The 23,863-nt window shown below is 39.7% G+C and overlaps 1 protein-coding gene, 1 long non-coding RNA gene and 1 pseudogene across 6 annotated transcripts in view; 1 reads left to right on the top strand and 2 right to left on the bottom strand.

Annotated features, from left to right (window-relative positions):
* The window catches only part of TMCO5A (transmembrane and coiled-coil domains 5A), a 16,083-nt gene extending 2,013 nt beyond the window's left edge, over positions 1-14,070 (bottom strand). Inside the window, exons 1-11 of one of the 4 annotated variants that reach the window (XM_049613310.1) lie at positions 13,986-14,070; positions 13,431-13,475; positions 12,278-12,427; positions 11,527-11,650; positions 10,845-10,895; positions 10,055-10,126; positions 7,268-7,324; positions 6,807-6,866; positions 6,314-6,378; positions 4,881-4,938; positions 3,110-3,150 (exon numbers count right to left, since the gene is read on the bottom strand). In XM_049613310.1, the coding sequence (XP_049469267.1) occupies positions 3,110-3,150; positions 4,881-4,938; positions 6,314-6,378; positions 6,807-6,866; positions 7,268-7,324; positions 10,055-10,126; positions 10,845-10,895; positions 11,527-11,650; positions 12,278-12,427; positions 13,431-13,465 (713 nt within the window). In that variant the 5' untranslated portion in view covers positions 13,466-13,475; positions 13,986-14,070. Of the gene's footprint in view, positions 1-3,109; positions 3,151-4,880; positions 4,939-6,313; positions 6,379-6,806; positions 6,867-7,267; positions 7,325-10,054; positions 10,127-10,844; positions 10,896-11,526; positions 11,651-12,277; positions 12,435-13,227; positions 13,316-13,388; positions 13,476-13,985 lie in introns of those variants that run through there. The other 3 variants (XM_049613307.1, XM_049613308.1, XM_049613309.1) reach the window with 3 other exon arrangements.
* Positions 2,641-2,738, bottom strand: LOC125910641 (uncharacterized; annotated as a pseudogene).
* Positions 11,757-23,863, top strand: part of LOC125909833 (uncharacterized) — a 510,892-nt gene continuing 498,785 nt past the window's right edge. The window contains exons 1-2 of one of the 2 annotated variants that reach the window (XR_007453784.1): positions 11,757-11,838; positions 19,232-19,288. This is a non-coding gene — a long non-coding RNA (uncharacterized LOC125909833). Of the gene's footprint in view, positions 11,839-12,919; positions 13,002-19,231; positions 19,289-23,863 lie in introns of those variants that run through there. The other variant, XR_007453785.1, reaches the window with a different exon arrangement.

Below are 23,863 nucleotides of genomic sequence, written 5' to 3'. Positions count from 1 at the left end.
GCTGAAGTCGGACGCTTAACCGACTGCGCCACCCAGGCGCCCCTCTAGTTTAAAATATGTCCACACATTATTCGATATTCTGCCCTTTAAGAGACTCTCCTCCCTTGTACTGTGGGCTGGACTTAATGACTTGGTTCTCAAGAATAGAGTATCATGGAAGTGACAGTGTGTGACTTCCTAGATTACACACTAAAACCATTGCAGCTTCCTCTTTCCTCTCAGGAGGAAGCCAGCTGTCATGCTGGGAAGGATACATAAGCAGTCCTGTGGAGAGGTCTGTGTAAGGAGGAACTGAAACCTCCTGCCAACAAGCAGCAACATTTGTCCGATGTGTGAGTAAGCTACCTTGAAAATAGATCCTCCAGTCTAGCCTTCTAATGACTCTAACTTGGCCAACATCTTAAAAAAGTTTTCTTTGGTAAATGTTTGTTTATTTTGCAGAGAAAGAGAGCACAAGCTGGGGAGGGGCAGAGAGAGAGAGAGGAGAGGGAGAGACAAAGAATATGAAACAGGCTCCAGGCTCTGATTCAGATGCTCAACCACTGAGCCACCCAGGTGCCCCTGGCCAACATCTTAACTGCAACCTAATAACAGATGGTGAGCTAGAACCACCCAGCTAAGTGGCTCACAGATTCTTAATCCACAGACATTGTGAGATGATAAATGTTTGTTGTTTGAAGACACTAAGTTTTGGGATAATGTGTTATGTGGCAGTAGATAATTAATGTCAATTTTTAAAGATTTTTTTTCTTTTTGGACATTTAGTCCTTAACATATCTGGCCTTGCTTTTTAAATATAGTGTGTGTGTGTGTGTGTGTGTGTGTGTGTGTGTATTTAAATGTGATCCAATCTCATTATTTCTCATTATTACATCTCATCTCATCATTTTTACCCTGCTTTTTTATTTTATTTTATTTTATTTTATTTTATTTTATTTTGTTTTATTTTATTTTAATGTTTGAGAGGGAGAGAGAGAGAGAGAAAGAGAGAGACAACGTGAGTGGGGGAGGGGCAGAGAGAGATGAGAGAGAATCCCAGGCAGGCTCCATGCTGTCAGCACAGAACCCGCTATGGGGCTCAAACTCATATCATGACCTGAGCCAAGATCAAGAGTCAGACGCTTAACTGACTGAGCCACCCAGGCACCCCTCCCCTACCTTTATTGAACAATTATTTTTTTCCTTTGTGACATACAATCACTGTCACATATCAGAGTTCCATATACGCCCTGTTTCTATTTCATTGGTTGATTTTATTCCTGTGACAGTATTACACTATTGTAATTAATGTAGCTTTAAAGTAAGTCCTCATAACTGGAAGGGCACGTTCCCCACTCTTTGCTCTCCTTTAAAATTGTCCAGGTTATTTTTGACTTACTGTTCTATATCCAGTGTATTTTTAGAATAATTTTATTAAATTTAATGAAAAATCTTTTGGGCAGTTTGGTTGGAATTGAAATGAGCTTATCATTTGAAGAGAATTGATGTATTTATGATTATCTCACTATATTTCTCTTCTTTCATTCATGTTACTTTTAATGTTTCCTAATGAATTTCTGTAAATTCCCCTTATAGTGGTCTTGATTTTTTCTTAAACTGATGAATTATTTTGACCTTGTGGTTTTACTATGATTTGCACAAGCAAATTTCTACTTTTTCCTTTCCTGTGTAACCCTTATCCAGTTGTGCTACGTTGCTGCTTGAGGCAGCACCAATTCACTACCTACCTCCATCCACCAGTCAAAAACAGCCCGTTCCTCATCAATAATTGGTCTTGGTGATAGGAGTTAGGATCCATTATAGTATAGCATCTTGGTCAGAATTAGAATCAGAAAACGTTTACAAATCTCTTCCTAGTATTCTCCTTGAAGCTGAATACAGTATTCATAAGAAAGTTCTGGGATGTTATTCCCAGAGAAAATCCTAGGCATAATCTACCTTTATTATCTCTTGAGTCAGTGCCCGATATACCAGTGCCCCATAGGATATTGGAGCAGAGCAAGAGAAAGACCCTTCTAGTTTGATATGATGAGCTAGACTTTTAGGATATTGTCAGATTCTCTTCAGGATACCAACCCTCTTTTAAAGCAGATACTTCTTACCCTGGGAGCCCATGCGGGTAATTTCACGCTAAACACTGGTGTCAAATTATAGGCGAAGGCAGCCTTGGAGTTCTAGGGAAATTCTGCTAGCTTTCAGGGAGTATTGTATTTAGGGATATCTGAATATGTAAAATGAAGGGGTATCCCCCTTGAGCAAATTTTCCAGACAATTGAAGCTGACCTTTAAGCATCAATAGTTTTACGTTAACCATTTTGATGGAACTCTGTCTAAATCATATTTCATGCCACTTTGAATATATGTTTCTCTTTGCCTTCTTAAATAAATTATATTGAACATAATCTGACCTTTTCTTAAAAATGCAGGGGCTTCATGAGTGCCAATTTTACTTTGCTATCACAGTGATTCCCTCAGGACTAATATCCGCTCGGTTGTTTGAATCTTGAGCTCTTACTCAGTTTAACAAGTATTTTTGAGGAATTATGTTCTGGGTACTGTTGAGTGTGATCTCTCTTTCATAATCATTTTCTCTCATTTGCTGTTAAGTAGGGGTATACATGGATTTACAATTCTCTAGTATTTCTAATGTAACATGTTGACATTGTATTAAGTTTGCGGGGGACACATCTCACAAAATAGTGTGAAAATCCAATCATCTTATGAATCATAAAAAGGATCCCCATTTCCAATCTTGATGTTATTGGGGAACCAGATCCATCAAGCTAATTGAAATCATTAAAGGGAAAAAGGAATAAGCATGAGATTTGCCACATTTATCTTAGGTAATAAAGTTCTTATTTCTGATTACTACTAGCCTATTAGCTTCTAAAACTGGAAAATTGAGATTAGGGATTGCCTTGGGATGAGGAAGTCCTACGTTAGAAGTGAGAAACTTGGTCATCGATGACACTAGTTTGTTGACTTCACTCTGGGGGTATGTGTGTGGGTATGTCTACAAGGGTTTCCTTGTCTAGACTTTGTTGTCTGCCAGGATGGCTAAGTGAAACTCCCCATTTTCCAGGAAGTTTACTCAAAGGTGTCTCCTTACCTTTTACAGAACCAAGTTCCCTTGTTTTGGAGAGAATCATCCTGGAAGAAGGAAAGACATTAATAAATAAGCAATTTCTGGAATCTACCATTCACTGTCAAATAACATTCAATGAGCCATTAGTTAATGTTATATTTAGATAATGTCTTGCAATTTTTTATATGCATAAACAGATGGAATTTTCAGAGACGAGCGTATATATTTGCTTGTATGTATGTGTAATTTTGTATTACTTTTTAATATATTGATAGAAATTAATGAAAGCCTGAAAAGTCAAGGTAGGTTGCCCTTTTTCGTATGTAAGGTCATACAGCTAATAAGTGGCAGGGCCAGACTTGGAACCTGGGTCCTTTGAATCCACATTACACCCTTACCTCCTGCTTAACCAGTAACCCTTAAAGAAGTTTACAGGCTATGAAAACCACACGAATGTATTCTAAGAGAAGTTTTAAGAGTTCTAAAAATATAAAGATGAGGATATTTCCTGGATTTCTGTGGCATCTCTCTTCCAAAATATTTTCTCAGCTATTTCATTTTCCTTTTAGCTTGCTTGTGAGATAAAAATGAAGAAGTACAATCACATTTTAAAATTGTGAAAATGATGCTCACAGAATTGGAATTAGAAAGAAACTTTCTGGGTTACGAATTTTGTTCCCTAGCTTGAGTGAGATTAAGCAGCATGCCAGCTGGTCATTTGCTCAGGCAGGCTGTAAAGGTTGTTCAGACATCATAGGTCATTGAACCATCATGGGACTCTGGTAATCTTGAGGAAGATTTTTTCTCTGATAGGTGGTGAGAAGGAATACTTTGATTAGTCAGTGAGAATAGATGATGGGATACATCAGGGAGCATGCCAAGCTTGGTTCTAGAGAGGTGGAGTCCAGTTATTTTCAGGAGTTTTGTTGTTGCTGTTGGTTGTTGTATAATATGCAAGCTTGGGGCCAAAATAACTTGTTCCGAATAATGGGAACCATGGTCACTGTGAACATGGTCTAATACATATCCAAACATCTGGATGACCCCAACGACAATAGATGATTGTTGATATTTGTTTTTTAGGAATAAAATACTTACTTTTTTTGAAATTATGAAGACTATCTAAATGATAAAGTTTCTAGTGAATGTCAATTTTGGCTCTAAAGCCAATATAAGTTACAAAATTAAAGTCTAATGGAAGTTTATCTTTTTGCCACCACAAGACACGAAGCAGGCCAAGAGGATGCTCTAAATCCAATTGTGTCCTTTAGACCGTTGCATATATGCTAATGACATCATGATGTTAAATATGAACAGACACTGAAGCTGTTACATAAAGAAGTAATGACTTCTCATGTTTTAACTCATGGGCTAATTCTGATATATGTCCTGGTGCTCTGTGTAGTGAGAAATTTGGGATCCTGTTGGGATCACCAGGAAAGACCATTGTGATTATGGGAGATGGGAGGAGTGGTATATGTGTCCTGTCTTGGCCTCTTCTCCACAAGAATGTTCCTTCAGTTAATATTTCTTCCTGCTTCCATTCTAAACTCTGTGAGGTCTGAAGCTAGTTTCTTTGAGAACAAGTCATTTGCATGGCTCTGAGAGAAGAGAGACCATTGTCCCATAGCATCTTCGTATGTTTAAGGTTGGAATGCTTTAGAATTATGTGTCCTACTATTCTTGGAAAATGCACATGAGAAGATTGGTATGTGTCTGGTGGCTTATAGTGTTTTGGAAACTCCCTTGAAGGTAATGACCCTGAGAAAAGCTGAAAGTGGACTGAAATGGTTACCTTATTATTTTGGCTGTTACACTTTTTTCTTGCAGAATTCATGCTCAAGACTTTTGATCTAGGAGAGAAAGAACCAAGGTGGGAATTGAATAAAGTACATTTAAATGTTCGTATTACATCATGGTTATTTAAAAAAGTTTTATATTCTAAAGCTATACTGTCCAGTATTGTAGCCAATGGCTACGTAGCTGTTTACATTTAATGAAAATAAAAAAATCACTTCCTCCATCACAACAGCCATCTTTTAAGTACTCAATAGGTGCATAGTGGCTACATACTAGATAGCACAAAAAATTCCATTGGGTAGTCCTGTTCTAAAATCTTGGCTTAGTAATGAAGCCATACTTAATGTTCAGAAAGGATCTCAGGAGACTTGAAGGTGTCCATTAGGGGTAAGGACCTCTAAGTCCTGGTGCCCTGGCCCCCAGGCCACAATGTAGACTAGCCTATTTAGAGGCTGTATGAAGCCTAGGTCTTTTTCTCTTAATCCCAAGACTCCAAAATATTTAATACATGGATATACTTCCCAAGTGAATTAAGATTTAAATTTTAAAGAGGGTCAGGGAATGGAAGTGAGGTTTTTGGTTTTAGTTTCTCACTATTTAGACTCTTGACATACTCAAGGAGTATTTTTTTTCTTTTTGCGGGGGGGGGGGAGGCTTTTCTCTTACTCTAATTTCTAATTTTAATGTTCATAGTTTAATATAGTATACAGTTTGCGTTTCATAATATGATTGACCTAGTTTATGTCTGGAGATTAGTTTCATGCCTATCCCGTATGGTTGAATTTCCATACATTTTGGGGAAGTGAGGATAGTATTAATTTTAAGACCTTTATTATAAAATTTAAAGAATGCCCATTTTATCAGGGTGCCAGACCACTAACCCTTTTTATTTATTTTACTGTACTTTATTTTATTTATTAAAAAAATTTTTAATGTTTATTTTTGAGAGAGAGAGTGAGTGAGTGCGCACCTGGGAGAGGGGCAGGGAGAGAGACACAGAATCAGAATCAGGCTCCAGGCTCTGAGTTGTCAACACAGAGTACCATGCAGGGCTTGAACTCACAGACCAGAGATCATGACCTGAGCCCAAGTTAGATGCTCAACAGACTGAGCCACCCGGGCACCTGACCGTTTTTAAAGCACATGTTCTTGCCCTTAATATAAACCTGAATAATTGACAATGTGATTACAATTATGAAGGAAGGTATGTTTCTGCCGTCTGTTAAGAAAGATAGGAGAAGGACCTGCATTTTTAAATAGATATGGTTGAGTGGGGGTCAACAAGATCGCTAACAGAGAGGAAAGTTATGTGGTGTTGGGGCTCACTGAATTCCAAATAGGAATTGATCAGAGAAATGTTTGCTCTGACTCCGGCTGAGATGGAGTTACCACTAAAACCAGGATGTTCCTTTGTTTGCCAAAGCTCACACTTCTCTCTCAAGGAACCGAGTCTCTAGTTCTTCTTCTATTTTCCTCAGAGTTTGCTGGTACTTCTTCGAAGAGAAATAAAAGAAACCACAGTTACTTGCTAGAAGCCTTATGTGCTTTTTGCTGTTAATAACCATGTGTTACAGCATTGTCATGTGAATGTTTGGTATTCCCACTGCCATTTTGTCTCCTTTCCCAGTCCACCAGCCCCCTACTACTCCAGATCTCTTACTGCACTTCACCACTGGGCAGGTCCCTGTGGTTATTGGGATTATAAACAGGGAAAGTGCTCATTATTAATTTAAGAGTTCAGAGCTTTGGAGATGAGGGCAGTAATAGAATGATTCTAGTGGTAGAGTGTCATCCTCCCTAAAGGCCTTTGTAATGCCACCTTGAAGCATTAAAATTGTTGCAGTGTTCTTTGAAAAGCCTGGTTTCACTTCATCCTGTACCTTAACAAACGCATTACTATCCCTTTACAGAGAAACTGTACCTTTATGCAGAGGGCCTGATCTTCACAGAGCTGTGCCACAAATGTGTAGTTTTCCATTACCTGGGAAGTCAAAATTCAGTCTTAAATTTTACTCAGTAAGTTGCTATAAGAACAGTAGTATACTTGTTTCCTCTTAGGCCCCAGGCCTTAAATGTGCTTTTCTAATTGTTCTAAATATGTATTTGCTGTATGTATGAAATCATGCCTTTTTTGTTTTTTTGTGGATGAACAGGCTGTACTTTACAGTCCCGATGGAAATTACTTGGGGACAGTTGGGAGAAAAATAGATACTAATTCATAGAAGGTATAGATTATGGAGAATATTCCGTAAAAAATGTGAAAAGAGAAGGTAATCTGGGGGACTGTATTGACATGATGTAATACATTCCTTCAAATCTTGTGACCAAAGATCAAGTTTTCCTTACTGTGGGAGAAGGAACATTGAAGTTATTGTCGTTTACCTTTGTCAGCTTTTGCTCTTGGTCTGCACAGGAAGCTTCCAGCTGTTTTAACTTAGCCTATAGAAAGGGAAAGAGACTGGTAAGTCAGCCAGGTAAAAGCAGGATTCCATTCTGAAATGGGATCACAAACATTATCTCACAGGTGGTTAAAGTGCGTCAGGACCAATTTTAGATGTCTTTTTAATGGAGGGGATTCAACCTTGAGATGAGAGGACACTTGAATCTAGTGTGAAGTAGCACTAATTTGGTGTGTATGAAGATGTTACGTGGCTGGAGCTTAGGGGCAATTGGTAAGAATGAAATGAGGTAGGGAAAGGTAGACATGTAAGAGATTACAATAGGCCCTTATAGCTTCTGGAGAGTTTGGTTCTTTATTCTAATTGCAGTGAGAAGCCAGGTGAGAGCTTAAAGTTGTAAAGATACAATCTGGTTTGTCTTCTTTCTTGTTTAAATTTATTTAAAAAATTTTTAATGTTTGTTTACTTTTGAGAGAGAGAGAGAGAGCGCGCGCGAGAGTGAGTGAAAGAGAGCAGGGGAGGGGGTAGAAAGAGAGGGAGACACAGAACCCGAAGCAGGCTCTAGGCTCCGAGCTGTCAGCACAGAGCCAAATGCGGGGCCCAAACTCATGACTGAGATCATGACCTGAGCTGAAGTCGGACGCTTAACTGACTGAGCCACCCAAGTGCCCCTGGCTTGTTTTCTTTCTAAAGAATAATCTTCTCTGTGTGTGGAAGGTAGACTGTTTAGGTCTAAGTATAAAGGCAGGAGGACTAACTAGTTAGGAGGCTACTTTAGCATCCAGGTGAGGGGTTATGGTGGCTTGCAAAAGGGCGGTGTAATAGTAGTAGAGAGGAAAAGATGCATTTGGGGTATATTCTGTAGGCAGAGGGGACATACTGCAGGCTTTCCTCTCTTCCCTTTTCAGCTCTATTGTTCCCACTTTCATTGAGCTACCGTTTTTTTTTTTTTTTCACATTTGGACTCTTCTAACAGTTCCTTTCCCCACCAGTCAATTACATCTAGGGCCAGACAGCCAAAGGTGCTATGGGCTGTATTTTAAAGACAGTGGCCTGAGTCACAAGGAGTTGAGTCGGGTGTCCTATTAAACTGCTGAACTGATCACCAGCATGCAAGAGGAACAGAAGCAAAAGAGATAATGTATATTTCATAGAGTTAGAGATACAACGTGAGAATTCTTCAAAATAGGTGGACAAAAGGGAATGATTCAAAGCATTAATAATACTCTTTAGGGCTGGGCTGATGGCTGCCAGGAAAATAATGGCCACTGTTGTGCCAGGAACTCTCTGTCTGGAGTCTGTCACAATCAGCTCACCTGATGTGGCCAGCATAGCCAGACTTAAAGTGTCACCGCTAGATTCGGGCAGACTTGCTGTTAGCAAAACTTGTTTTGGGCAGAAGAAGGAAGAAAATCAGTCTTCTAATCTCTGCAGTTTTATGGCTAGGATAATCAAGGGGCTTTAAGCTCCTTTCTAGTCTTAGCTCAAGTTTATTCCCCATGTACACACAGGCTCCTGATTTCTTTCTTTCCAGATAAGTGTTCTGGATAGGCATGCCCAAACAACTTACTTGAAGGCTTTGACTTCCTCTTTTTTATGTCTATCAATGCTAATTTGGCCACCAGAACATAGAGCAGTAATTCTCTATTCTTTCATTTTCGATTTCTATTTTAAATGTGTCTATATCTTCTGAGTCTTCATACACACAGTATGGGCTTAAGTATGGGCTTAAATGTGGGGCTTAAGAAGCAAAAGAGATTGAAAGATAGGGACAGTGTGTTTTTCTGCTCTTTAATTTACTTGTTCTTAAATGACATATATAAAAATAAGTATCAATTAAAAAAAACAGCAAGATGGGGCCTGGGTGGTTCAGTCAAAAGAGCACGTGTCTCTTGATCTCAGGGTCATGAGTTGGAGCCCCACACTGGGTGCAGAGATTTCTAAAAAAAATAGAAAAAATAAGAAAACAAAAACTTAAACATCATAAAAAGAAGCAAAGAAAAATTAGATAAGGCAAGGACAAGGACATATTCCTACAGAAATTATCAATAAGAATTGAATCTGCCTTCTGAAAAAAAAGATCTCTAAATCTTGCATCTTTGATCAGATGGGTTATGGTTGTGCTCAGGTGCTTAACTGTGAAACACAATTAGGGAAATGGTAAGCCCTGTATGATGCACTTAGCAGTTAGAGGTCACTATATACTTGAATGACCAGTTGAATGAATCCTTTGCTGGATTGGAGTCAATGACAGGGTGTGTAAATTACCTAGCACACAGTAGATTTACAAGTCCAAACTCTGCCTCTATATGAATTCATGCATATGCTTCTGCCATACTTTTAAATAATCACCTTAAAATTGTGACTTTTTAATGTTTTAGAACTCCAAAAAAAGAATATTTTATATACACAATTTCATTCAGTTTTCAAACTGAGGCTGGGAGGAACTGATTAAATTGCTCAACTTCATATATCACACTAAGTACCTCTGGGTCTGGGATTTAAATGAGGGACTTCAACTACCTCCAATGTTATGTATGTATTTGTGCATTTGTGCCCTCTTTTTGATGGAAAGAGAATAAAATATATGGCTTCAGAGTGAAAGCCCTTACTAAGGGCAGGGGAGAACTCAGCATTTAGTAGCCCAGGTTTAATCTGGCATGGCTGAAACTACAAAGAATTTATCCCAACTTTGACAATTGTTTCCACTTAAAGACTTGTTTTCCTGGTCACGCAGACCAAACCCATTCGAGATTGCTTTTTTGTTTACCTTTGACTCTTCTGGGGTTCCTTTTAGATCTTCTTGTTCACACTTGGTTGCCTTATGTGATTTCCTTGTAAGCTGTGGTTTCAAACAGAAAAGATACATTTCAAATAAAAAATATATCAAATAAAAAAAATATAGCAGACAAAGACATTCTCTGATATGTGGGAGACAGTAACTTGGCCCATATCAAAGCTGCCAGGAAATGGTCCCTTGATGGATACTTGGTGTCTTTGGGAACATCTTTAATCTACCTCCATTTATTCTCACTAGTTTTGGCCACCAAAGCTGCTCAAAGCAGGAGTACTTCCCTGAACCCCTAATCCATGCCACATTATTCAGGCCTGTGGGCATGGGTCAGAAAGTAGGGGAATCATAAAGAAATCCACTGTATTTTGACCAGTTGAGGTAGAGGGAATACCTGGACAAAGAAGAAGGAATTTTTAGGAATTAAGTGTTTTTAAAAGTCTCTATTGAAAGCAAAATTAACCTCTCACCACAGAGGTCCCAGTCAATCCCTTTGGAAGCAATTTCCTTGTGATAGAATGAAGAACCTATGGGATCACTGAATACCTGGGATGCCCTATCCACTCCTTTCAATTTGACACTTGCAGGGATAATCCATGGCACTTTGGTCATGACACTCAGCCTCAGGAGAGTGGATTAGTAGTAGTGCCCACGCCCAGCACAGGCCTCTCTGACATGTGGGATCTTCTGTGATTATTTGCCCTCCCTTGCCTCTTTGATGAGTGGTGCTGCTGTGGGGACACCAGGGAACACAAAAGCCCCATGTCACCTTTCTTTGAAGTTCTTCTATACTGTGGACCAGAGTCTCATTCTTCCTATCCTGTTGAGAGGACGAAGCAGAGTTTAAATGTGCATCTGTGTACCACCATCTTGATTTGGTTGACTGTTCTTTATTTTACCCCAGTGATATTTTACTACAGTAACTGTACCTTCCTGCATAATGTCAGGTAAAGGACCTGTGGTTTGATCTCCATACGTACACACCAACTTCCCAGGGATTGAGATGACCACATCCCCGGCTTCCCAATATTAAATATTACCAGAGACACCCTACCCTCCACACATCCCCTTCCATGCAAGGACATACTCTGCTATGACTTTTGAGTTGATTATACTTTGTATGTAAAAAGGGGAAACTGTTGTTTCTGACTGTGAGGAGGAATCAACCCTATCAGTTGGCTTTTCCCTGCTTTTTTAAACCTTTTTTTAAAGTTGATTGATTTATTTTGAGAGAGAGAGAGAGAGAACCAGCAGGAGAGGGGCGGAGAGAGAGAGAGAGAGAGACAGACAGACAGAGAGACACAGACAGACTCCGAAGCAGGCTCCATACTGTCAGCGCAGACCCTGACTCAGGGCTTGACGAGATCGTGACCTGAACTGAAGTCAAGATTCAGACAGTTAACCAAATGAGCCACCCAGGAACGCCAAGCTCTTCCCTAATTCTTGCTTACAAGTCTGGCTGTCTCTTCTTCCAGCTCCTGCAAGGCTTTTTCCCTCTCTATCATGGTGTGGTTCTCCTTTTCCCATTCTTCATCTTCAGCCAAGTCTCTGGTGTGAGCAATCTCACCTTCCATCCTGGACGATGCAAGCACACACTATGAGGAACTGACAGCCTTAGAAATAATAAAACACATAAATAAATAAAATCTAAAGTTGGAAACCCTTTCTTTCCTGGATCCTTAGGATCAGAATCTCTTTAAAGACAAGAAAAGTACGATTCCCCCATTTACCACATCAAACACCCCAATGTACTTCCAGCTCAGGTGAGTATCTTTCATTCTTTTAGGATTTTCTTTGTTGTTGTTGTTTTAATGTCTATTTATTTTGAGAGAGAGAGAGAAGGAAATTAAGTGGTATGAGGGGCAGAGACAGAGGGAGAGAGAGAATCCCAAGCAGACTCCATGCTGTCAGAACAGACCCTGATGAGGAGCTTGATCCCATGGTCATGATCCCTCAGGTCATGACCTGAGCCGAAATCAATAGTTGGATGCTTAATTGACTGAGCCACCCAGGTGTCCTTAGGATTCTCTTTGAAACTTGCTGTATTATTCAGGGGTTTGAACCACAGACAAATACTGAAGAATGAAAAACTTCTTTGTTATAAAAAGATAAAGGCTCTAGAGCAAGCTGGAAAATTCAATTGTTTCTTCTCCTCCCAGTTCTTTGGATTAGGAACTTCCCACATGAAACCCCAATACTCACCTCTGAATCTCATTTTCTTTCTCTTGGATTTTGAGAAGAAGTTCCTGATTTGCTTCATCTATTCTCTGCATATCCCTTTCAAGGTCCATGTTCAAACTGTTAATGTTCCTCTTTGACTGGACCAGTCTTAAGATTTCCACTTTCTCTGACCTGTAGGCTCAGCCCCCAAAATGAATAAGGGCCAGTTATCTTAAGATCACTAATTTTTTGGGCCAAAAAGGATATCTAGAAGACATATAACTCATTAGCCTGGCTATTTTTGGGAGCACACCTTTCCTTTTTCATTTTTAGGAAATTACATTTCTTAATTATGCTGTACAATTTGTTTCAATAATTCTTAACTCAGCAAAGGAGGTCTTTGTTGGCCAGAGTGCTCAGTATAATAGTGCACCTCCACTCTGGTTCCAGGAGAAGTTTTGCTTCCTTAAACAGCCTTTTGCATTGGAGAGAATGATTTTCAAATTGTTCACAAAAGCTGCTCATGCAGTACACTTTTATCAAGTACATTTAGTCAGGAAGCTGGTACATAATTTATGATTGGACATAGGTTTATGCAGAACCACAAGAAGTTTCCACCAGCAGTTAGGGCTTCAGTCTTTTCCTACCTCCCTTCAACTGAAAATTTCTCTGCTATTGCCTACTAGAAAGCTTGAGAATATCCTATGGGAGTCACTGCATTGAGTACACACAGAAGTAATCCAGGTTTTCACTTTCAAGAATGCAGGTATCATTGAAGTAAATTTGAATGAAATAATGGTAACTTAATGCTAGTGTAGTCTAGAAATGTATCTGGCACATGGGAAGCTCTCAAACTTTTTGTTTTCTTGAAAATGAATTAATTCATTGAATTAATTGGTTTGTCTCTAAAATCACTAACTGGAAATAAGATAGGTAGATGGGCATATGTATTGAGTAGGCACAAGGGACGGTTTTGGAAAAGAAATTCCTACCTTGAAGGGCTGGCTTGGATGGGGGCTTTGCAATGGCTGTCACTTCAGGAGGCCAAGGGGTGTTTGGGGCAGAGTACAGTGGAGGACAGATGGATAGGAGCTGAAGGAGAGAGCAAGACTAGAAGATGAAAGGAGGAATCAGTAGCAGACCTGCTTCATACCTTGGTCCTTGGATGTGACTTTGCATAATCAGGACTACTTACTCATAGTCTAGCTGATTGTCCTTGTGTTCTTCCATTGTAGATTCCCTAAAATACCAGCAGAGATGTATGTAATGAATTGGGGAAATGGGTCCATTTATAAAACACAGTAACTAGCTGAGAGTCCCAAAAGACAGGAACAAAATTAACTGTTTTTTTTCCCTCCCACTCCTATAATGAATATGCTTATGCCTCAGTAAGGATACAGTGAGGATAGAGGGATAATGCTGGAAAATTCAATATACATCCTGCAGCAGATAGGTGGTTCACCAACACAAAACCCTTTGGAAATGTATACGTGGCAGTAAGCATCAATAGATGTTATCAGTTGTTCTTAATATCTTTTTTTCTCTATGCCCAGGTGCTTCTCTTAAGCCCCATGTGCATAGATAAATGTGCATAACTGCCCTGGAAAATAATCTTTCTAGCCTGGCTTCTGCAAGAATCTCCAGATATTAAGATCTTTGGTATTAAATAGGACTCAGAAAAAACAAGCAGGAGTAAATAATTTGGCTTGTTCTGCTACTTAGTTTCCTCCTTTTCTCCAATAAAGTCTACCTCCCTTCTGATGTATGGTCTTCTGGATTCTGCTCTAGTCTATTAGCTTCTGAAGAGTCTAATCTTTCCCCACTGGAACCATCCAATAGAATCTCAGAACCTTCTATAGGGTCATAATTCTGCTCTTGACATAGGATGGGTGGGGCAGTATGTTACAATAGGATGGATGGCAATGGTTTCTCCTCATTTGTGCCAAGTTCAGAGCCGAGTCTTCCCTTTGGTGGCAGTAGTTTCAATGGATCTGATTTCTAGGCAGATTGAAGGGATAGCTTCTGTCTCATTTCTCTAGCAGATTGAGCACTTTCCTTGCCCAAGCTTGACTCATATGGGAACTCTGGGTCCTAACACCAGCAGCCTAATCCCATAATGTAGTCAACTAACTACTCATTCATTCACCAAACACTGAAACTTGGAAGGAGCACCTATTTTTGCCAGGCACTGTTCTAAGTACGAGGGAGACAGAATGGGAACGAAATAGCCCAAAGCACTTGGCTTTATGGAGTTTACACTCTAGGGTGTGTGTTGGGGGTGGAAAGGGGTAACACAATCAACAGAAAACAGGAGTAAATTGATTTTATTTGGTATGTATATTTTGGCCAGATTAGGCACAATTTGTAACTTTTTATGTGTGCAAGTCACGGAAACCTGAAGTTTCAGATCTTGACTTAATAAGGACTGCATTGAGTTGATTTGTGGGCCAGAGTGACTTCTTAACATACTGTAGTTTCTAACAAACTATTTGTAAAATTAATGGCCTCTGATGACCCCCATTACCATCTCCCTTTTTCCTGAAAGAAGGCATTTCATTGCTTTATGAAGCTGTACACAGAAGAGTAATTAAGTAACAATTCAGGCCAATGGCCTCTCGGAGGAATTAATGGTAGGGAGAGTTCATTAACCCCAGCTGGTTATAGCTTCTTCAGGAAATGCCCTGGACCAAGGTTATCTTGGCGATTAATGTATTGGATAGAGACTTTAACTAGGATAAAAATAAAGCTCTATCTCCTTCCTGGGGAGCTTTTCTCCTTGAGGGGCTACCAAAGGCAAGCCCGTAGGGGCAGCAGAACCCCAAGCTTGGGGCCTTGTGTGGGAGGAAGACAACAGATAGCCACTAGTAAGAATTGCTAAATCAAGGTAAAAACAGGGCCTTGGGGGCAGGTTAAGGTCCTTGAGGAAGGCTTCCTGCTATTTGGGAGGTGGCTTTTGATTAACACCCAATGCAGCTTTAGGGCAGCTGTTAACACCACCTTAACTTTTTCCAGGCCACACCCTGACCTGCACAGAGTCGCTGCCAGAGAGACGCAGATTTTGCTGCATTGCTGCCAGGGATGCAGTGGCGTTTATGTGGAAATCTGTTGTGAAAACATCCTCTTTTGACAGGCTGGGCACTTGGGCTCTTTTTGCTGGGGCTTCACCCTCCTACTCTGAGGGGTCTGGTCAGGTGCATAAGCCTGAGAAACTGCCTGGGCCCTTGTTCTTTCTGCCCCTTCCCGGGGAGAGAGACCTATTTCTTTTGCTCATCTCACTTGTCCTCACTTTACTTTGGCAAAATCTTCTTGGATATTTTTATAAATGAGCCTGGTTTTGAGGCTCATAGCCAGGCAAGGCTCTAGAACCTCATTTTAGATCAGTTTTCAAATACAGAATCAAGTACACTATTTTCCTTATGTCCTTACTTATTTTTAGTGACTATTTCTGTACAGTCTTTAGGCTCATGAAATCTCTTTCAGTTTCCTTTCAGAATCCTTCTCAGAATAGCTTTCTCAAAAGCAGAAACTTGAACTAAACTGAAATGTGAAGCAAAAGAGAGAAAGAGAGTGTACCAATACTTAATATTGTCATTATTTAATATCCAGTAAACTGCGGTAGTTTAAATCGGCAAAAGGTTGTGTATTTTCTTTTAAAACAAAATCTATTTATTTTTGCCTGTTAAACCCTTTTTTATAGTTTTCATAGAATAGATACACTGTGGTACTTTTCTTTTTCACTTAATAATTTGTATGAACATTTCCCAGGTTGCTATATGCTCTCTGTAATTATAATTTCAAACACTACATGAAATTGTGCTGAGTTGATAACATTCATAATCTGCTTCATCCTAACCTTCTTACCACACTGTTTACCCTTTTGCATACCTATCTCCTCTTGAGGGCCTGGAGAGTACCTATATGAATTTTCTAGAGCTGCCATGACAAAGTACCATAGGCAGGGACGCTTTAACAACAGAAGTGTATTTTCTCACAGGTCTGGAGGCTGCGAGTCCTGATAAAGGTGTCGGAAGGGCTGTTTATCCTAAGGCCTCTTTCCTGGGCTTGTAGATGGCTGTGTCTGTTCTGTGTCCTCACACGGGCATCTCTGTGTGTGTGTGTCTGTGTTGTAATGTCATCTTATGAGGATGTCAGTCATGTAAGATTAGGACCCACCTTAATGACCTCATTTAAAATTAGTTACTGTTTTGAAGGCCCTATCTCCAAATAAAGTCACATTCTGAGGTACGAGGTATTTAGACTTCAATGTATGATTTTGGGGGGACGCAAGTCACTCTACATCAGGTATTCATCAAGTGCTTAACTGTGACCAAATTGATGAACATTCAGGTTGTTCTCTCTTTGCCTAAATAACAGCACTTCAGAGAATATATTTGTAGAGTCATTATATTTTTTCAGGTATAACCAGAGTATTAAAGTATATACACTTACATTTTTACCGGTTTTGAATGCCTATTCATTAATATATCTGTCAACTGCTTTTTACAGATGAGGAAAGTAAAGACAAGAGAGATTAAATGTCTTGTTGGGATTAAAACAGATTTTTAAAAAATCTGCCAAACCTGATACCGCATCTCTCAACATTTTCTGGTTCATTCTTCTGTAAGCCTAGGAAAGTGTAATAGGACAAGGGCATTTCCTCAGTTATAACACAGTGCTGGTATTGAGGAGCAGTTATTCTGAGTACTTCACATATTAGTGATATAATTTTCATTTTCAGTGAGGTCATTTCTTCTAAAGTAACCATGCTTGATCTCTGCTTTCATAACCCTTTGCTTTATTTTAAATTTGCTTCTCCAGCTTTAATTTAAAAAGTTTGCAGTTAGGAAGTGATTGTTAAATGGCAGATTACTAAAAAGGATAACTAGAACCTCTGCAAGCAGACTTTTGTAAAAATTTTACATTGAAATTTAATATAATTCTATACTCCCTTCTCAGTTCTTCTTTGTTCTTTCTGCCGTGTACTGGGAATACCTTTAAATTTGCTTGTTGGTCCCTTCTGATAATTACAGAGAGGTCTTTCATACATTGAGATTTTAGGATGTCTTTTACTTAGCAGAAGTAATACTATGCTGGAATGTTTATACAATAAATGGCTTGTGTGTAGCTTATCTTTGGCTCTATAATTCATTATTCTTCCTTTACTTAGCAGACATTTTTCTGAGCATCTAAGTGGGTAACAGGATGACCCAAAGATGACTAGAGTACTCTCAGTTTCATAAGGCTCTGCAGTGTGATAAATGTTATAATGCAGGCAGATAAAAATTGCTTTGGAATTCACAGGGGGAGCATCTAACTTTATGATTTAGGGAAGCTTTAAAGGAGAGGTGCCTTTTGGATTGAGTTGAGTCCTAAAGGAAGAGAGAAACATTATAGATAATAGAAAGGTTACTCTAAGAGGAGGGAACAACAGGTTCAAAGGCACAGTATGCTCAGTATTGAAGGGTAAAAATTCACTGTAGTTTCTGTCTAAAGTAGCACATCCCAATGTGTGTGACATGAACAGTGGGTTGTGTGACTGATAGATTTAGGTGAGACACAGAGGTAACATTTTTGAATTTAAAAATTAATTTTAAATAGTGATAATATTTAGTAAAGCTATAAGTAGTACATTAAAACTTGATTTACAGAGGCACCTGGGTGGCTCAGTTAGTTAAGTGTTCAACTCTTGATTTTAGCCCAGGTCATAGTCTTACAGTTCATGGGATTGAGCCCTACATCAGGCTCTGTGCTGACAGCGCGGAGCCTGCTTGGGATTCTGTCCCTCCTGCTCTCCCTGCCCCTCCCCTGCTCGTGCTTTCTCTCTCTTTCTCAAAATATAAATAAATAAACTTAAAAAAAAACCCTTGATTTGGAGACATTGCTTTGAATGAGAATAAATTTATTTGAATAAAAATAGTACTTGGTTTAAAGAAAAATAGTAAGTAGACAGTTATTCTGAGGGAAGATGAATGTCGCAAACATTGTGAAGGTAGAATGTGAGTAACTAAAGTTTGGGGATTAGTGCTCTAAAAGCACATGTGGCAAAGGACAGCTAGGTCGGCAGAGGAGCACCATGTACTTGTGCTCAGGATGTCGGGTTTCATCTTGAAGCACCCCAAGAGGCATTAGAGACTTTTAGGTAGAAGGGTGACATGGTCATCATATTTGAGAAAGATAATTCTGGGGCAGTGAAGGATGGATGGGAGGAAGAAGCCCCCAGTGCTTGTCCATACTGTGCATTATGATCAGCCATCTCAGGGGAGATACTTTATGTTTCTGTTTGGAACGGAGGCCCAAGTTTTTATCATGCATTTTTTACCCCACTGGAAATTGCATATTAGAGTTTTTAATATTATGTTATTTTATGTTTGGTTTATAAGGGCAATATTAAATCTTCTTGGTGAATGATGTCTACCACACTTGCAATGAGAGAGTTTTTGTCCCTAACTCCTCCACTGTAACTTATGTAACCCTTGCTTTGAATAACTGCAATCTGTAGATGGTTTGGTTTCTCCTTGTTCTTTGTTAAGTTTATTTATTTATTTTGAGAGAGAGTGAGAGAGAGACCAGGAGCGAGCATGTGCGAGCAGGCAGGGAAGAGGCAGAGAGAGAGAGAGAGCCAGAATCCCAAGCAGGTTTTGCGCTGTCAGTGCAGAGCTGGACAAGGGGCTCGATCCCATGACCCTGAGATCATGACCTGAGCTGAAATCAGGAGTCTGACGCTTAACCACCCAAGCCACCCAGGTGTCCCTCTCATTGTTCTTTTAAAATGTTTTCATTGGGGCTAATTCTTCCCCTAAATAGACATGTGCAAATCCCATGACAATTTCTGGTTGCTTTCAGTCACAAAACAATGTTCCCCTTCAATAATCAAAGGATCCACTACCATGTCATAATCAAAATTCTGTACTTGGTATGGAGTGGAGGTTTCTGCCTGCGGTGGGTGGAAAGATTGCAGTGGGGAAGGGGCTTATTGATTTTCATCTCTCTCCACAGGGAGCACGTCTACTTCACCTTTCTACTGGGCCAGCTACTCATTCAGACACCTACCAGGTAAAAGAGGAAAGGGGACTTGAAAGTCCTTCCTTCACTGATTCTGTTGTGTGCCAGCACTCTGTCCCTCAAGGCCTGCTTGAAACTTAGACATGATGCTTTCTCTGGTAGATGCTTTAAAGAAGTTGTTGGAGGTTGCCTAAACATTGTCACACAACATAACTGGAATCTGTAGCTTTGACCTGGACCATGGCATGTCTAAACCAGTCGTTCCTTTGCTTCTCCCTCGGTCACTAAGACTTTTGACATCCTGCCAGCTTCACTTTGCTGATCACTTGCCCTTCTAGGTGGCCAGGACTGGCAACATAATTTGTAGAACTCTGTGAGCTGAGTTCAGTCTATGTAGAACTCGGAGAATGCAGGACTCTTCTCTCAGAAATTATTAAGAATTTCAAGCCAGTGACAGCAGAACATTAAATCAAGTATAGATTCCTTTTGAATGCAGCTCCTTGTGTGACTGGACAAGTTCCATGTCCATGAAGCTGGCCTTGTAGGTGGCTCTCAGGAATGAGACCTAAGACAATCCTGTGCAGGCAGACACAGTCACATATTCTTTGTCTAAACAGGCTCTGGAACATAGGCCAGCTCCCACTTGTTTACTCTGTTGTCAAAGCACTTAGCTAACCTGTATCATACCCTTAGATTTTCTAGATGACAGTCAGACAGTGGTCTCCACTATTCCCTAAGGTTTCAAGGACGCTTAGTAAGATCTCCTAATGGGCTCACAAAAACCCTTCTCTTGTATTATTTTCCTATTGTCGCTAAAATAAATCACAAATTTTGTGGCTTAACACAACACAGATTTATTATTGTACAGTTCTGGAAGTCAGAAAGCTGTCATGGTTCCCAGTGGGTAGCATCAAGGTGTTGGCAAGGTTACCTTACTCTGGAGGCTCTAGGAAAGAATCTTTTTCCTTGCCTTTTCCAGCTTCTAAAGGCCAACTGCATTCCTGGGTTCATGGCCCCTTCCTTCTACCTAAAAGCCAGAAGTGTATAATCTTCAAATCTCTCTGATTCTCTGAGCTTTGCTTCTGTGATCATATTGTCTTCTTTCACTCTGACTTTCCTGTGTCCCTCTTATAAGGACCCTGATGATTACCTGTAGTTCATCTAAATAACTCAGGTTAATCTCCCCATTTCAAGACCCTTGTCATGTGAAGTAACATATCCACAGGGAATGGAGACAAGGACATGTTGGGGGCAGTCATCTTTCAACTTACCTTGCTTATCTTTTTTTAAAATGATTTTTATTTATTTTTGAGAGAGAGAGAATATGAGCAGGGAAGGGATGGGGGGGTAGACCGAGGATCCAAAGCAAGGTCTGTGCTGACAGCAGCCAGCCCTATGTGGGGCTTCAACCCACGAACTGTGAGACCTAACCTAAAGTCAGATGCTCAACTGACTGAGCCACCCAGGCACCCCTACCTCATTTATCTTGAGGCAAAGAGAAGCAGTCCTCCCATCCTTCCCTTTGAATTCACATCTCACTAGGCTAGGGAGGGGTGTATACCCCATTGTGGGTATAGACACAGCACAGCCCTCTGAAGAAATCTTGCTGCCAATCTTGGCTCTACAGTAATTCTAAAAGTACGTGAGGAGTTTAAGAGTCATCTAAGAAGTTCTCCAAATAAACTGTTGATACTCAAGTCCTTATCTTAGGATCTATTTCAAATTCACTTTTGTCTTCTGCGTTCCTGATTTTACTGTTAAAATATTCCAGTACCAATTAGTATATCAACTTTGGTCCTTATAGAAAATGTTATAATAGATTAGTAGGAAAACAATAATACATCATTCCATTTTTTGAGTTAAAAGATTCATTTCCCTGTGATGAGAAGTTAATTTTGGAAATTCTGGGAAGTGGTTGTTTTCCTCTATTCTCTGCTTTGAGTCCTGATACCTTACAGTTTTCACAGTTACATGATTTAGAGTAAAATCTTCAAGTGTTATTTCAAAGAAAAGTTTTTTTTTTCCTTTTCAAAATGGGATATTAGAATGGATAGCTGTATGTGACCTGTTTGACTTTCTCCTCTAAATATTTAGCTCTAGGGGCGCCTGGGTGGCGCAGTCGGTTAAGCGTCTGACTTCAGCCAGGTCACGATCTCGCGGTCCGTGAGTTCGAGCCCTGCGTCAGGCTCTGGGCTGATGGCTCGGAGCCTGGAGCCTGTTTCCGATTCTGTGTCTCCCTCTCTCTCTGCCCCTCCCCCGTTCATGCTCTGTCTCTCTCTGTCCCAAAAATTAAAAAAAAAAAAAAAAAAAAGTTGAAAAAAAAGTAAATATTTAGCTCTGTGCCAGGCTCCATGACCACTCCCCTCGCTGATCATAGGGACTGAACTTATGTAGAATACAGCTAGCCTCCCTTTCTGTTTTCTTGACTCTCTGCTCCCAGCCTATTACCTAAGCTTGTATATCATTCCTGTGACCAGTATCCTATTTTCTTTCTCAGTTTCAGGGTCTAGAATTGTGCCACAAACCTACCTGGGAACACAGTTCTGACTTCTCCTGCAACTAGGCTCTATTTTTGTCAGAACCTGATGCACAGATCTCTGACCCTAAATTCTTCCCCAAAGGTGGGCCCATCCAGTGCTTCTACCTCTCTCCAGAGACCTGCTTGCCCAAGTCCTCATGGGTATATGGTCTGCCTGCTTACCAGAGAGTGCACCTATTGCCATTTGTTGGATTTCCTTGGTTCTAATCACTTGCCTTGTCCCCCTCCTATGTCTATACCAGCTCTCTAGATCTCAAATGCTTTCTGGACTACCATCCTCCCCTTTTCTGCCGAATCAGAACCTTGATAGCTGCCCTTTCCAGAAATTGTATTTTATCCCTGTTTTAACAGCTCATCCTCATGTGGAATATTCTGCTGGGGATGGAATGCTTCTTATAATAATATTAATGTATAAACTGGGGTATTTTTTATGAAAGTGAAAAATGAGATTTTAGAATTGGGATATATTTTGAAAATTCTATGCATGGGGTATTGTCTGGTGACACTTAAACACATAAAGCATTTTAGGGAGCTATTTCACAAATAACAGTGTTCTCAGAGGCTGAGTTATGCCACAGTTCTGGAGAGAGGATCCTCATGTTTAAATTTTATTTTTTTCTTCTAATACTCATTGATTTTTGTTTAGGCCGTGTAATATTTAATAGACCTTTTTCCTGTGAAAATGTAAATAAACAAAGATAAAGGTGAATGTTTTCTTAAGCCGATTTTAGTTTTGAACACAACATCTCTGAGAGGTCAAATTCAAGATAATTTCAGAATTCTAAACAGGTTTTATAACCTCTATTGGCAAGAGATCTGTATTTGCAGAATCCATAAAGCTTTTAAGGTATAGTTGATATTGAAACAATAATGACCCTGGAACAGGATATTTCCTGGAGATTGATGACTGGCTGGGAGGGGTTGATGGCCTGAGGTGTAGTTGAGGGCCATTAACCTCAGACAGTCATTAAAGCCCAGGAAATGTCCTATGTCTAGGTCGTTATTGTTATTATAAATTGAAAATGGAAAAAAGAAACAGGCATACAGATGATCTGAAGGGCGCCTCCATTTCCAATGGTTTGAACAGGGAGTGTTCTGGGAGAATTTATTCCCCTGTCCATTAGACAACCAATCTCTCTGAATCCTCTGTCACATCGTCCTTCAAGTGATGGGTCTTTGTGCTGGAAATCCCTGAATTCCCCAGATACCTGGGTAGAGAGAACAGTTTCCTTGTTGCAGCTACCTTTGCTCAGAGTGACTGTATTAAACAAATAGTAATGGTGAATAGCTTTGCCACTGCTCTTAATTGCACCCTACATTGCCATCTATGTCTTTCCCATGGGATCAGCTGTTTTCTTCTCTATTTAGCTGCAGTAAATTTCCCACAGCTAAATTTTAAGGCCTTGAATATTTTGTCTCTGCTTATTTCTCAGGTCCTTGGGGGTGAAAGTGCATGTTATTGGCTTTGCAGTTGTGCTGTCTGGAGTCAAGCTACATATGGCATCCCTGTTCAATTCCTTGTTCACTTTCCAAAAAGTTCTATAATGCAGTGATATTTTGAATTCCCAATTAATAAGTGATGTTTAGTTTGGAATGTATTAAATTTCAGCTTTTTTACCAATCCTATGGTAGCAGATTCACCTTCCTCTATTTTTTTTTTCCAAGCAAAATATTCAAAATGGACAAGTTGTCACTTTAGGATTTCTACTTAGGTTTCATAACAAAGCTGGATGTGAAATATTCAGCTTTAATATTCTGCAACAACTTGCCAGTTTTATTTTATTCATTGGCTATAGGCAATTTCATATAAAGTTTACCAAAAAATGTATCAGAGCAGTATGACCTGAAGATCATCAAGCTACCGTTTCATTTACTCACAAGGTTTGAGCCATGTTTTGGATCAAATTCATCATTGTTGACTGAAAAAAAAAAAAGAACGAAAGAAAAACTCAAAATATTTCCCTTGATAACATTGGTCAGAAACATCAGTTTTATAGAAGAAGAGCATTTCAGTGTATACTGCTAGGCTGCCAATATTGTTAGGAATTTTATAAATACATGGCCCATCCTCAAAAGCCTCCTCCTCT

Source organism: Panthera uncia (genome assembly GCF_023721935.1).
Source record: "Panthera uncia isolate 11264 chromosome B3 unlocalized genomic scaffold, Puncia_PCG_1.0 HiC_scaffold_1, whole genome shotgun sequence".
NCBI classification, from domain to species: Eukaryota; Metazoa; Chordata; class Mammalia; order Carnivora; family Felidae; genus Panthera; species Panthera uncia.
This window is presented reverse-complemented; position numbering and strand designations above follow the sequence as displayed.